A 14054-nucleotide genomic window follows, 5' to 3' on the forward strand; every position below is an offset into this window, starting at 1 on the left:
ATCACCTGCTAGAGATTTTCCTACGTGCCCCCCCCCCCCCGCCCCCCCCAGCTACCGGACAAAAGGGAGCAGCCAGAGCCGTGGGCTTGCTCCGGGGGGGCTCGCAAGGGTGATGCTCTCCCCGCGGTGGCCGCGGCGGGGCGGGCGGGGGCGTCAAGGAACGCAGCGCCCGGCCCCGCTCATCCGGCCGGCTCCGCGCTCAGGTACCGCGTCCCCCAGCCCCCCCCCCCCCAGGTGATGGATTTGGCCCAAATCCCCTCGGAACTCGCAGGCTACAAGATCCCGGGGGGGGGAGGAGGGGGGAGGGATTGGAGGACTTCCAAGAAAGTCAGTGCAATAGCTGCTTCGGAGAGGGATTTTTTTTTTTTTTTTTTTTTTTTCCCTTTTTCATCAAGTCTTGCAATGAGGCGGCAGTGCCGCAGGACGGCCGGCGCGGGCAGCCGGCTCCGGGCACGGGCACCCCCGCTGCTCCCCGCGCAAGGGCAGCGGCGGCCTCTGGAGCGGCCCGAAGTTGCCTTCCCGGCCCCGCGGCTGCGGGGGGACCGGCCGCCGGGTGCTGCCTCCCTCCAAAGCAGCGCGCTTGTCAAAATCCCGCTTTTTCACCTTTTTTTTTTTTTTTTTCTTTTTTTCCACCCCCTCCGCCCGTACCGCCGGGGAGGGGCACCTTCGCACCCCCCCTCGCCGCCGCCGGGGGTGCGGTCCCCGCCCGCTGCCCCCCGCACGCCCATCCCCCGCGGCGCGGCGCGGGGGGGCCGGGGGAGGCGGGAGGCTGCAACCTGCCGGCGGGGCAGGGCCGGCCCCCGGCGGGCGGGCGGAGCGGGGCGGCGGCTGCCATTGGCCGCGGCGCGGAGCGACACCTGCTCGGCTCCCTCATGCGAGTGACACCGGGGCTCGGCGGGGATATTTGAGGCACCCTCCGGCGCCGCCGCCGCCACTCCGCGCTCGCCGCCGCGCCGGGCACATGCGGGTCGCGGGGCCGCGGCGAGGAGCGCGCTGGGCCCGGGTGCGGCACCCCGCGGGGGAGGACGCGGCGGCGGCGGCGGCGAGGCGCGACCATGTGCGCGGAGCTCCGCGGCAAGCTGCTGGCCCTGGCCCTGCTGCTCGCCAGCGCCCGGGCGGCGGCGGGCACTGAGGCCACCCACCCGCCGGAGGGGCCGCAGGACAGGACCCCGCAGCAGAAGGGGCGCCTGTCCCTGCAGAACACAGGTACGGCGGGGCGGGGGGGTGCAGAGGTGGGGCGGGGGGTGCGCGTCCCTCGCCGCTTCTGCAGCGCCGGGGCAGCCGCCGCGTTGAGTTCTGACAGGCGCTTTATTTCGGTGTCCGACTGCCAGGCATAAATCATCAGAGGAAATAAGAGCTCGCTCCTAATTACCTTTAAAGCCCGGCTCCGCCGAGCACGTGTTGCCCTCGCAACACCCGCGGCAGCGCTCCGGGCGAGGCGCCGCTGCAGCCGCGCCGGGCGCGGAGTCGGTGCGGAGCGGAGCGGAGCGGGGCCGGGGGCGGCGGGGCCCGGCCCGGGGATGCCGCCCGCCGCGGGAATGCCGGGCTGCAGCTGGGGAGGAGAAAGTTTCTCGGCGCAGCGTTTGAAACCCTGTCGGGGGGCGGGGGGGGGGACACACGGGGACGGGAGGGAAGGGGAAGCGGCTGGAAATGACTGGTGCTTTGCCTCCTCCATAGGGAGTCGTGCAATGATGCAACGGACCGGGGGTTTCTCTCCTCCTCTCCCGCCCCCTGCGCTCCCTCCCCCGGGTATTATCTGCCTAGAAAGAGAGAGCTGAGGCGTGCACTTTGCTGGATCGCTTCCCAGCCGTGCAAAGAGAGCGCGGGATCCAGACGCTTCCCTTCCCCCCCCTTCCTCCTTCCCCCCCCCCCCTTTTTTTTTTTTTTTAACACTCTCAGTGCTGCGAGGCGTGTTTAAACACACACGAGCAGGAATGCACGAATGCCCATTAGGGACTGCCACATGTGAATCACGGCACTGTGCAGTTCTCAGCACGCTGGAGCCAGGACATGTGATCCGGCAAAGGGTTTGCATCCGGATGCCAACACAAGCACTACAGCTGAGCTCCCGGCCCCAAAAAAGCCCAGCTCCGCGCTCTGCAGCGCTCCACAAAGAGCTCCATTCCCCCCCCCCCCCACCCCCCCCCCGGTGCGTGTGTGTTTGCAGCTTTTCGCGTGTGGCTGAGGCAATCCCAGGAGCCGACCCTGGGGCTCCCGTGTCCCACCCCCAGATGCACTTCGGGGCAGGTAGAAGGGTTAAAAAAAAAAAAGGCAGCGGCAGTGATTTGGTTTTGAGCTGGGGGGGGGGGGTTCATGTGAACCCCGGCAGACTCTGCATTTACATCCGCGGCTCCTCTCTCTGCCTCGCAGCGGGTTGAAATTAGACCGAAAGTTGCTGTAAAGACTTGCAAATGGACCGCATGGCAAAGGGGGAGGCTGGGGATGTCTGAAACGTGCTGCGGTTCGGAGGGGGATTAGGCTGGCTCCCAAGGGCGAGCTTTAATTAAAGGTACCACTAGGGCACAGAGTACAGGAATTCTTAGCATCCTCAGTTCTGGTCTAAAAGCTGCCCCTGTTTAACTTCATCCCCAGGCTTTTTCAGCAACCACCTTCCCCCTGGCAGTACTACTACATCAATTTTTTTTTAAAGGACCAGAAGCTGTCTTGTTAAGAATTAGATTGGGGGGGGGGGGGGGCAAGTGAGTATTAGACAGCATTTTTTTTTATGGTATTACATAACATCTGAAAGGGCAGAATAAACACATATGTAACAGCTAGCTCCAGTAGATCTATTTTATGTACTAGATATATAAATATTTTTTTTCAATTGATTTCTGCATAGATGAGGACATAGTTGCAGCTTTATGCAACACTCGGTGCAAAGAACTTTATTTGTGGGAGTTTTGCCATTAACTTCGTAGACATCATGACAGGGGAAACCCAGTGGTCTTTAAAAAAACATTGTGCTAAATCATAAAAAAAACAGCTCAAAATACCAGAAATGAGAAACTTAAACTTTGGCTGGGTCCTGGGCTTCTCGTTTTGGTACTTGAATTTGATGGGGAACTTTTTGTACAGAGTCAGACAGCAAAAATCATGCCCGTCCTTTGCTCCTGAGGAATGCAAAAGCATTAGGCAGTTCTCAAGTGAAATAGCTTGACGTAAGCGTAGTGGATTTGGCATTTACTTCTTGGCTATCACTTTCATAACATAATACACCCAAGTTTTGGCCTAATTTCTGCAAAAAGTGGGCATGCTGTGGGTACAATAACTGTTGTCACATGTGTGTGTTCTTTTGAACTGATGATGTTAGCAAAATAACTCTTTCCCTCCCCTCCCTACCCACCACCAGCTTCTATGAACAGTTCTTCAAATTAACTGTAATCAATGCTCATTTTAGCTGAAATCCAGCACTGCCTGGTTAATGCTGGCGATGTGGGATGTGGAGTGTTTGAATGCTTTGAAAACAATTCTTGCGAGATCCGAGGCTTACACGAGATCTGCATGACATTCCTGCACAACGCTGGAAAATTTGATGCCCAGGTAACACAGTGAAGTGTCCTACGTATCTGCTTGCTTCCGATATACACGTGGCATGCATTTTAGTTCTTTAACACATCTTTGGGGAAAAAGTTACCATTTCGGAGCAAATCTACTTTTGCACATGACCAGCTTCAATAAAAATTTTTCTGTTCAGGGCCCAGAATCAAGACCCAAGAACAGTAACAGAGCAGCGGTGTGCAGCCTGTCCCAGGAGACAGGCTGTCTCTAGCTGCAGCTCCCTGTGATCACTTCTTCCTCCTGTACCCAGGATAACTAAATCGGAACACTAATGTAGCTGAACATGGTTTTCAGAAACACTAAGCAGCTTAAGCTTCTACACCATGTTTGTTCAAAGCTGATTCTGAAATGCAACTTGGGCACCCAGTTCATTTAGACGTATGGAAATATATCCCAATGTGCAGTTATTAAAGTTGGTTCTCCAGACTTGCACACAACCAGTACAGGCAACCTCCTAAAGCTGCTGTATTCAAATAAGTCTTTGGATCAAGCACTGACGTTAAAATACATTACTTACATGGTATGCGGTATTAAGTTAGTCTCCTTCATTTTCTCCCCAGACCATTTATGCATCATTGAGACATCCTGTTATTATGTCTTGTAAACCTACTCTCCCATTTCAGTGTGGAGGGAAGAGAACATTACGACGGGCCAGCGGCATTTGGCTTGACCATGCAGTTTACAGTATAACTTGACTAAAAGCACCAGCCTCATGGCACGGTTAAAAGCATGGTATAAAGTAGAGCTGTCTTCAGGATTCAGCCTGTTCCATGAGGGATGGTGGGACCACCCAGTAGGAAACACTTTTGAAGTGCTGGGGTTTTAGGCTCAAATTCTCGAGGATGTACAAAGGGTCTGGCTAGCCATTAAAATGGGAATTGTTTCTTCTGTGGGTATCTGAAAACCTGCAACTCAATTTCCAAGTGGCTTCCAGAAGACTCCCATTTATTTTTGCACAATATTCTGTCAGTGAGCAAAGTTGACCAAAGTAGTAAGCCCTGTTGGGAAGGGAGGGAAGCGTCCCTACGAAGGCTGAGTGTAGCCATTGATGCCTATTCCCCAGGATCCCCAGATACTGCTAATCAAATACAGCCCATTTCACATCCAGGCTGTCTCCACCGCAGTGCAGAAGCGTTAAACCCCCGAAGCTTTATTGAACATAGAGGTGACTTTAGCCTCTGCTATGATGTGCCTTTTCATGGCTCATCTCCATATTATCTACAGTTATTTCAGGCTGCATTAAATGACAAGACTAACACTGGCCACTTTCTGTTCTCTGCTCTCCTTCCTTGTCTCTGAAACCTGAGAATTGATGTCAGGTTTGGTTTGCATAAGAATTTTACTTTTTATCCTTATTTGCCTAATGTGCTATGCATGTTTGTTACTGAAAGGAAGGGCAAGTAAGTGCCTTTGGTACAGGGAATAGAAGGGGATGATGACTGAAGCAGTTCCTTGATCAGCAAGAAACATTTCTGGCTTGAAACAATTTGGGGACAAAATCTGCTTGCAGGTCTGGGTGAATCTTAGTTAATGTCAGTGGAGCTGTGCCAGTGTACTCTTTGGATAAAGGTTAACAAGAATTTGGTCTTCATGAAGCACTTGTGTAAAATAATCTGAAGCTAATAAAGAGATGGAGGCAGTGCAGGAGGCTTCCGTACAGCTATTGCTCAGCAAAGTAAAGGGAGTCTGAGCAGGGCTGTCAGACTGTGACGTGCACCATGTATGGCAGCTATAGTATCAGACAGCAAAGAGAGAAAAGGAAGGGATGGTTTTGATGCCCACTAAGCAACTGAATGAAGGAATCATAAACAGTGGGTAAAGAGATGCTGCTAAAGCAGCTTTCCTGCAACTTACTTTTTAGTTTCTTGATTTGATTTTTTTTTTTAATCTCACTTAGAATTTCTTGCAGACATCAAGACGCTATAGGATTATTATTAGTGCTGATTTGAGTCCCTCTCTGAGGAGTGGTACTAGAGAAAATACTGGCAGATGGGGAATGGGGCAGGTGCATATTGACGGTGCATACATGTATATGAGTTTGCAAACTGATTTTATAATTAAAAAAAAAAAATTTCAGTTACTGAATGGGTATCTGCACGTGGTCCTGGGGACCTCAGTTATGGCAGGATGCCCTCTCCTTTGTGTGAACCTGCTGTGCTGACACCCCAGAAGCGAACAAAGCCAGTAACTCAAGCACTGAATTATTTCAAGATGCTTACTTTTGCGCTTTTCCTTCTTGGGCATTCAGCTGTTGGGGTAAAGGAAACCTCAAAATACCAGTGAGGGAGCCCTCTGTGTTCAGCTCCACTGGAATAGCAAGGCCAGGTAATTTGGCATGATCTTTAAGGGCAGAGAAACAAAGAGAAGAGGGGGGAAAAGCTATTAAGTGGTACCCTTAGCAATCTAATAACCCTTGACATTGTCCTACAGAGGAGCAGCTAGCTGGGCATAAATCAGCTGCTGTGCTTAATGGACAAAAATACAGACCTACTCCATTTCTTTTCTTCTCAGGGAAAATCCTTCATTAAAGACGCTCTGAAGTGTAAGGCTCATGCCTTGAGGCATAAATTCAGCTGCATCAGCCGTAAGTGCCCTGCCATTAAAGAGATGGTGTTCCAGTTACAGCGGGAGTGCTACCTGAAGCATGACCTCTGCTCCGCTGCCAAGGAGAACGTCCAGGTCATTGTGGAGATGATTCACTTCAAAGACCTGCTGCAGCATGAGTAAGTGCCTCCGCGCTAGTGCAGTCAGAGGCGTGGGAGCTCCTTCCAGGAGCACGATGGTGCCAATGGGCTGTGCATCTGCCCAAGAGTTGTTTCGCCTCCTTCTGGCCTTAAGCACGTCTTGTTTTCCCATGTACCAGATCAAGGTAATGCTTTCTTTGCAGGGGCCCTCGAAGACTAGTTTATTTATGAAGGGCTAAATGTGACTGTGGAAGGGAATGGAGCGGGTTGAAGTTGGATCTGGCTGTCTCTTTGGTCGTTTAGCAAATACAGTGTCAGTGTCTGCTGTTTCCGGAGGCATCTCACAATGTCTCTGTGCTTTCTGAGCTCAAAGGCACCGTTCCTGACCCCAGTATCTTGTTAAAGACAACAGCTGGAGGAGAATGGGGAAGAGGGTCTATGCAAAGTTGTCAATAAGATGATAATTTCTTCTTTGAATACATACTTTCAAATGTCTTGTAGTTAATTGTCCCTGAAAGAGCTGCAGTCCCCCAGGTAATCTCCCATTCATCTTTTTCCTTATTAATCTCAGATGCTTTTTAATAAAACATGGAGGTGTACAAAATGAAGACACAAGTCAGATTTTGAGGAGTTCATCCCTCTGACTGGGAACACAGCTGCCCTCTGAGGAATGGCAAGCACAAATCCTATTTGGAATTGATCAAAGCTGCTACATGACAGCAACCAACCAGGCACAAGCTGTTTGTACCAACTCTTTGTGCACAGATGCAAAAATCGGAGCCTGTTTTTCTTGCAGGTGAACATCTCACTCCCAAACAAGAAGGCTGAGGCACAACCTGGCAGCAGGCTTACCTTACAGCATCTTCCTACCACACCTCTACGCCTTCTTATCCCTAGCAGATATTAGCACAGAAACCCCAAATCCCAGTGATCATGACAGATACCTTCTTTTTTAACAGAATCATTTCTTCTCAACTTCTAGCCTCGCATTTTCATTGGTCTCCGAAGGAGCTGTGCCCCGATTCCCTTACTTTCTGTTGAAAACCACCCCCCTAATAGTTAAGCTGCAGTCGCAGAGAGACACTTTGATGCCAGTTTACTCTCAAATGCAGAATTGTTTGCTGTGGTTTGTACAAGCTGACCATGGTGGCCTGAAAGCAAGGCCCTTTCAGTGGACATGCCTGAGGCTGGGATCAAAGGCACGGCTGGTGGCAGATCTTGGCCTTGCCAGGGCTGCTGGCTGTGCCCAGGGCGAAGGGCAGCGTTCCGCTTGCTTGGGGAGAGGGGAAGCAGGGCTCCATCCTGCACAGCAACACCTCTCTGTGGGCAGTGCTCAGGCTGGGTTAGTAGGCTATAAATTGGGTACTTGGTAGCAGTTAACTGCCCGCCCCCATCGTTTGGAGATGAGAAGAACTATGAAAGTCAAAGGCCTGTCCAAAGAGAAGTAAGTTATCCTTGTTTTACAAATGGGCTAAAGCAGGAGTGCTCAAAGGCAGCTGCTTATTTCTGGGGAGCTTAACTGGGGGGTTCTTGGTTTCAGAAGAGATGGATCATTCAGCTGAACACCTATAATTTGCATGATCTCATTTAGAGCTTCCTACACTTCATTTTCAGCATCTTGTGGAGTCGGAGCTTAGCTTTCCTATGCGGGACTCCCCAAATAGAAGCGAGCCAGCCTCCTCCCCTCCCCTAAATTTAGAGGCCATCTCTGAAGCTTTTGAACTAAGGAACTTGTTCAAGATCAATAGGCAAGTGTGGCAGAGCTGGAAATAAAATCACGTCTGCTGACTTGCAGCCTTGTGCTCAGTTCAGGTACTATGGTCAGGCCAGCTGAAATGCAGAAAGTAAAACAGTGAAGGAGAAATGGGCCAGTATTAATCCGCAGGGCTCTGGCAGACTCTGAATACCTGAAATATTTGGCAGCTGAGCCACTTTTTAGTCATACCAGCAACCTTTTTCTTACAAAGATTTTTGTAAAGGTTATGCCCAATTTCAACAACTGATTTTTCTTTTTTCTTTTTTTTTTTTTTTTTTTTTGCCTCCTTCTGCTGGATCACTTTGTATGCGATGTGCTCAGTTCTCTCTCATCTTCTGTTTTATATTTAAAACAAAAATGAAGAGCAGAGAAGCAAGTGGCAGCTCTCAGACTTGTTCTCTGACTATTTTATTCTGACTGTTTTCTCCCGATGAGTGTTGAGGAACGTGACTGGGGCGGCGAAGTGTCCTCCTGAGTCAGCTGTGGTGGGGTGGGGGTCAGGCTGATTTGCTATGGTGGAAGTGGTGACAGGCCCTGGCAGATCAGTTGTTGCTGCATTCCAAGTAACTTTTTTTAAATGGCAGAAACAATCCAAACATGGGAAATATTTTGAGATAGGGGAATAGGTGGCTCTCCAAGATTAGTCATTCAAAATGAGTTTAAGCAGTTGGGCAAAGTAAAGTCAGGGTAGTGTCAGACACTGATCATAATCTGTTGGTTTTCCTCATCTCTTCTGACTAAGTTCATGGGAAGAGATTTAGACTTGTCCACAGCCACCAGAGCTGGTGGACAGTGTGCCCAGAAGGTGCACCCCTACCACCCCATAAAACCATGACTGCTGACCCCGGGCAGTTCTCCACTTGCACTGTGGATGGTTCCTACCGTGGAAGACTTTTAAGCACGTCCTTCTGGGCCTGCTAGCAGCTGAGCGGTTGTGTCAACAGACAACATCAATATTGACCCACAAAACTTGTGACCACAACTATTTTAAAATTGCTGCACTCGGTGACCCATGGCCGAGGAAGCCGAAGTGCCTGCACTTGGGCTGCTGCGTTGTGCTGTGGGGGCACGGAGGGATGGGTGGGAAGCAGAAACGGTATCTGGCCATGGCTCATTTGGAGTCCTTGTTTGGCTGGGAAAAGGTATATACTGGAAGCTGTACTCAGCTCTGTAAGGAAATGAAGAAAAAAAAAAACTTGGTGTGGGAAGAAACAGTGCCACCAAAGTGGATTTCCATGTGCCTGAGCTGTGTGCAGTTGGATCCCGAGTCCAGATAGGATCGTGCTTGTGGTGATCAACACCTGGTGCTTCAGAGAAGGCTAAAGATGATGAGAAAAGCCAGAGAACCTCTATTTGAGTATCTGTTGCTCTTTGCAGAGGTGAGAAGATGCCTCCCTCTTGCAAACTAGTGATGGGTGTGTGCTCTGTACCAGCCGTTCACCTGGAGATAGCAAGCTGTTTGATGAAGTTGGTGGCTCTAGACATGAGCAGGTTTCCTTTGTCGTGTATCCTGACTAATAAAGATGAAGGGGCATGGAAAGAGGTAGAGGCAGAAGGTGTGAGATGCAGTTCTTCCATTTGACAGCCCCATCTGCCAAGTGTGTAGACCTCATATATTCCTCTGGTGGACATTACAGTTCTCCCAGAGCATCTCCGCTGGGGGAGCAATCAAGGCAGATGCAGCACTTGAGTGAAGCTTTGTTTGACAGGATGCCATCATGTGCATTTCTTACAGCGATACGGCCGATTAGAATATAATATATTGCATAATAAACATATGGTGCAGAATTGCTCTACCAGGCCGTGGAGTCAGTGGGTAGCAGGGGGCTAACACTACTGAACTGTGCTGTGCACAAAGGAGGGTAAGGCAGAGAGGCCATTACACTTGTTTCTGATAGATAACCCTTACGTGTTTTTTGACTCTCCTCTCCGTTTCCTTTACCTCTAGGCCATATGTTGACCTAGTGAATATCCTGCTCACCTGTGGCGAGGAGGTGAAAAAGGCAATAACACGAAGTGTCCAGGCCCAGTGCGAACAGAACTGGGGAAGCCTGTGCTCCATCCTGAGCTTCTGCACCTCGGCTGTACACGGTGACGCCATCCTGGGTCCCGAGAAGAAGCTGGGTGAAGCCAGCAAAGCTGCTGCTGGCCGCGGGGACATGCTGGCCCACTCTGACTCCGACCACAGGGAGAGCTCGCGAGCATCTAAGGGAGAGAGAGGTACTAAGGGCCACTTGAACGCCCATGCCCGGGTGAAAGCTGGGGGCCACGGTCCCAAAGGGGCACATGGGATCATGGACCGGGCAGACGAACTGTCCGAATTCTCTGACATCCGGAGGTGAAAAAAGGCACCAATTCCCCATTCCCCCCGTCCTTACCCTCCACTGGAAACCTCCTCCGTTGAGTCCCATCTTCCCGTCTATGGACATTCCAAAGCATTTCCCATTCAGAGGTCAAGCACAGGGCATTGCAAGATATATATGGACCTCAGCAACAGTGTATATAGTAGCAAAGGGAGAGCAGTTGCAATGGGTTATCGATCCACCAAACTCAACACTTGATCAGCCACCAAATGTGGCAAAATGTCTCCAACTAAATTCTTTTCCCCTTTTTTATGAAATGGATGTCATCTGAAGTTTAGGATCTTGTTTGGGGGTTGTTGGGTTGTTTTGGGGGTTTGTTTTTTTTTTTCTTGGTCCCCTTGGCTGGGGAGAAGGTTCCAAGAGGGCTCTGCTAGATTGCATGTGGCTGCTTGTGGCTTAGCACCTCCAAAGGTCTAGGGCACAGCCGTACAGCAGATAGCTGAATTCCAGGGGGATTTGGTTTCTGCCTGTGGCTGAGAATGCAAGAGCTCAAGGCTCTCTGTGTGACACTCTGTAATGAAATAGCTACCCTGTCTCTTGCACAGGAACCGTGCCGTCTGGAGCTCCACCGCTTTCTCTTAACTAACTTCTGAGCCATTGTTCCCATCTGGGTGATGCTGCCTAGTTTAAGTGCCCCCTGTTTGTTTTTTAACCACTGCATAACTTGACACTTGCTAATCCAGTCACTTCAGCATATCGAAGGTGAGTAGTCAGCTTCCAGATAAGGCAGTGTGACTGTTAAGACTTGCACAGTGTGGAGGACCCCCAAGAGTATGCTTGTGGACCTCTAAAACCCCTGCGCATATTCTCTGCTTACACGTGCCCATTCAGTGATACCGGTCCTCCACCCTTACAGACAGTCCAAGCTTAAAAGGATGGGCATAGGCTCAGACAGCGAAGGACCCCATGTACTGAGTTCTTCTGTAGGGCTGCGCTGGAGGCCCATCAGAAATCTGTCTCTCCTTATCAGTAGCATGGTGTGGTTTGCTGGGATGTGGAGCCCCACTCTAACCTGCCTATCAGCTGTGGTTTATCCAAATGCCAAAGATACGGAGAGGGGGTTGACTTGGTTTTTTTTTTTTTAGTTGTCATGCAGATAATGACCACCGATCTCTGCAGAATGAGTTACTAAAGATGAAGAGTGTCAAGAGCTTAGTGTCCCTAAGTAGTTTTAAGTGTGAATGAGGTGTTTGGACACATCTCTCCTATCCCCTATGCAATTGTAATTCTCAGGTTGCAGATCTGCAATCCTTTATCCCCAGATACTGTACTGGAAATGGAGGTTACAGCATCCACAGGGACAGAAGGGTGAGCTCTTCATCTTCCTCTAGAGAAAAAGTGAGTTTTCTTAGAAAGTGGGAATCACACCAGGGATTTGAGCCTTCTCATTTAGAAAGTTTGGGAGGAAAGCTGTGGGGGCAGGAAGGCAGTTCAGTAGAGACAGAACGTACCCAGTGAACTAACGTACGTCTTGTCGCATGGTGGGAAGGAGCTGTATAAACAGTAGAGGGTGTTGGAATTTGGCTACAATTTCCAACTCAGATTTTAGTTACTGCTAAGTGAGCACAGCTCCTATTAGCTATATTCAGGGTTTAATGCATGTATCCACCCGCAGAAGTTAGAGGCATTGCTTTTAATAGAAGCCACGTAGGAAGCAAGAGAGGACCGTTAAGTTGAAAAGGTGTGTCTCTCTGTGATCACCAGGTCTTTGTTTGAAGACATGACCTTGATCCTGCCTGATTTTAGCTAAGCTCTATGGCAAAATTTTCATTTGATTTAATTGGGAAGAGGCAGGATCAGGCCAGGTACTGTAGTGGTGAAGACCATGTTGACCTGAGGAGCGGAGCTCCTGGCAGTGAGAGTGCCAGCTGCCCCGTTGGGTTGTAGTGCAGCTCTCCCATGGATGGGGCACCCAGGCTGTCCCATGGAGGAGCTTGCCAAGGTTGGTTCGGGCCCGCCTCTGATGGCCAACTCCTCTGCTCCAAAAGTTAAGTGGCTGCTGGCGGTACCATAAGGTGGTTTCCTAGCGTGCCTCCATGGGTTTCCTGTGAGCGTCCTCTCCCCCTTGGTGGCATATAGTCACCATGAAGAACAAGCTCAAACCAAAAAGACAATCCAAGTGTTATAGCAAAAAAAAAAAAAAAAAAGAAAAAAAAAAGAAAAAAAAAAGAAAACAAACTCAAAACAGAAACAACTCCTCACTACCAATGTAATGTTCTTGCATTGAACTAAAATAAGATCCCTCTCTCATTAGAGGTCTGATTCATCAATGGGAACCAAACATAGATATCTACATCCTTGAATGTCTCGGTCAACATATCACCTCAGCATGCATACAGTTTTATTTGTATTCATTCGTTCTGTGGGGAAAATTGTATATTCCCCTTGTTTAGTCAATGAAAATTTGGTGGGGTAGGGCAAGCTGTGGGTGGGAGGGGTTTTTGTATAAGGCATAACTTTTTTTTCCTCTGTGTGTGAAGATTTTATGTGTTCATCTACTGATTCCACATATGCTATTATTGTAAATATTTAACATTTCTATTTATTATAGTGTCTCCATTTAAAAAAGAACACTGCTGGCTATGATAATTTAAACATACGTTATGACCTGTGTTGTATATATTCATGCCACTAGTATGGGGTTTTTTTTATGTTTAAAGCTGCGTAAATATAGTTTTATACAGTTCCATAATGTTATTGACAGCATAAATCATTTATTTATTGTTAAACCTTCTTTCATAGCTAACAAATAGGGTGCGTTTTACCTGAGATTATTTTATTGTGACATCTACATAGCCTTAATTCTTTATAAAAAAGAAAAAAAAAGTCCATTTAGATACTGTATGATGCTTTAATGTTCCTTATGAACTTGCTGTTCATGAAGGAGGTTTAGCTTAAAAGCCAAGGTATGAATGTTTCCTTTATGCTTTGCATCTGGAATGAGCCTTGTTCTGGAATGAAAATACTGGGAGAAGCAAAATGCCTACTGGAAAAAGATAGCAGTAAACCCTGGAAAATGCTGTCCTAACTTAAAGTGCTGAACTAAAAGGAAAAGAAAAAAAAAAAAAACAAACTGTCCTTAATTCCAAATCTCTGGGAGAAAAACATACTAGTTTTATCTCATGTAGAATTTGCAGCCAAATAAGCTTGTAAAAAAAAAAAAAAAAAAAAAAAAAAAAAGAAAATGCGTATGGCTTTAGACAAAGCTCTGTACCTTTCACACTATTATTTTCCTTAAACACTAATAAATGTTTTGAATAAGTCTGTGGCTGGGTTTTGTCTAGCTGGAATTTCAGCTGCTGCGATAAGGGGTAAGAAAAGCCCTCTGAAGCAGGGCCAGCAGCTTCAGCCAAGGGGGGGCAGAGGTAATGTGTCTGCTCGTCCCCCGTGCCAGGCGGGCAGCGGCAGAGGTGCCCTGGCTGGGGCAGGACACGGGGACAGAGCCAGCCCTCCCTCCCTGCGCACCAGGGAGAGCCGGCTCAGGGGCAGAGACCTCGTCACCGGTGTGTCATTCCCCGAGGGGAGGGAGACCTCATTGACTGCTTAGCTGGGACCTGGCAGCTTGCTTTGAGGGCAGAAAGGGAGACACAGAACAAACTAGAGGATGAAAAACACAGGGAGCAGGAGGTCCTGTCCTTCCTGGGCTCGGACAAAGCCTCTGCACGTTTTGGGATTTTTTTTTTTTTTTCC

At 49.2% G+C, this 14054-nt stretch overlaps 1 protein-coding gene across 1 annotated transcript; it reads left to right on the top strand.

Annotated features, from left to right (window-relative positions):
* The first annotated feature begins 1055 nt into the window (after positions 1-1055).
* Positions 1056-10343, top strand: STC2 (stanniocalcin 2). The gene is made up of 4 exons (XM_075715247.1): positions 1056-1206; positions 3401-3543; positions 6073-6284; positions 9950-10343. The coding sequence occupies exons 1-4, from the start codon at positions 1056-1058 to the stop codon at positions 10341-10343; spliced, it is 900 nt and encodes a 299-aa protein (XP_075571362.1).
* Positions 10344-14054: the final 3711 nt, after the last annotated feature.

The sequence above is a fragment of the Pelecanus crispus genome, chromosome 8 (assembly GCF_030463565.1).
Source record: "Pelecanus crispus isolate bPelCri1 chromosome 8, bPelCri1.pri, whole genome shotgun sequence".
Lineage (NCBI taxonomy): Eukaryota > Metazoa > Chordata > Aves > Pelecaniformes > Pelecanidae > Pelecanus > Pelecanus crispus.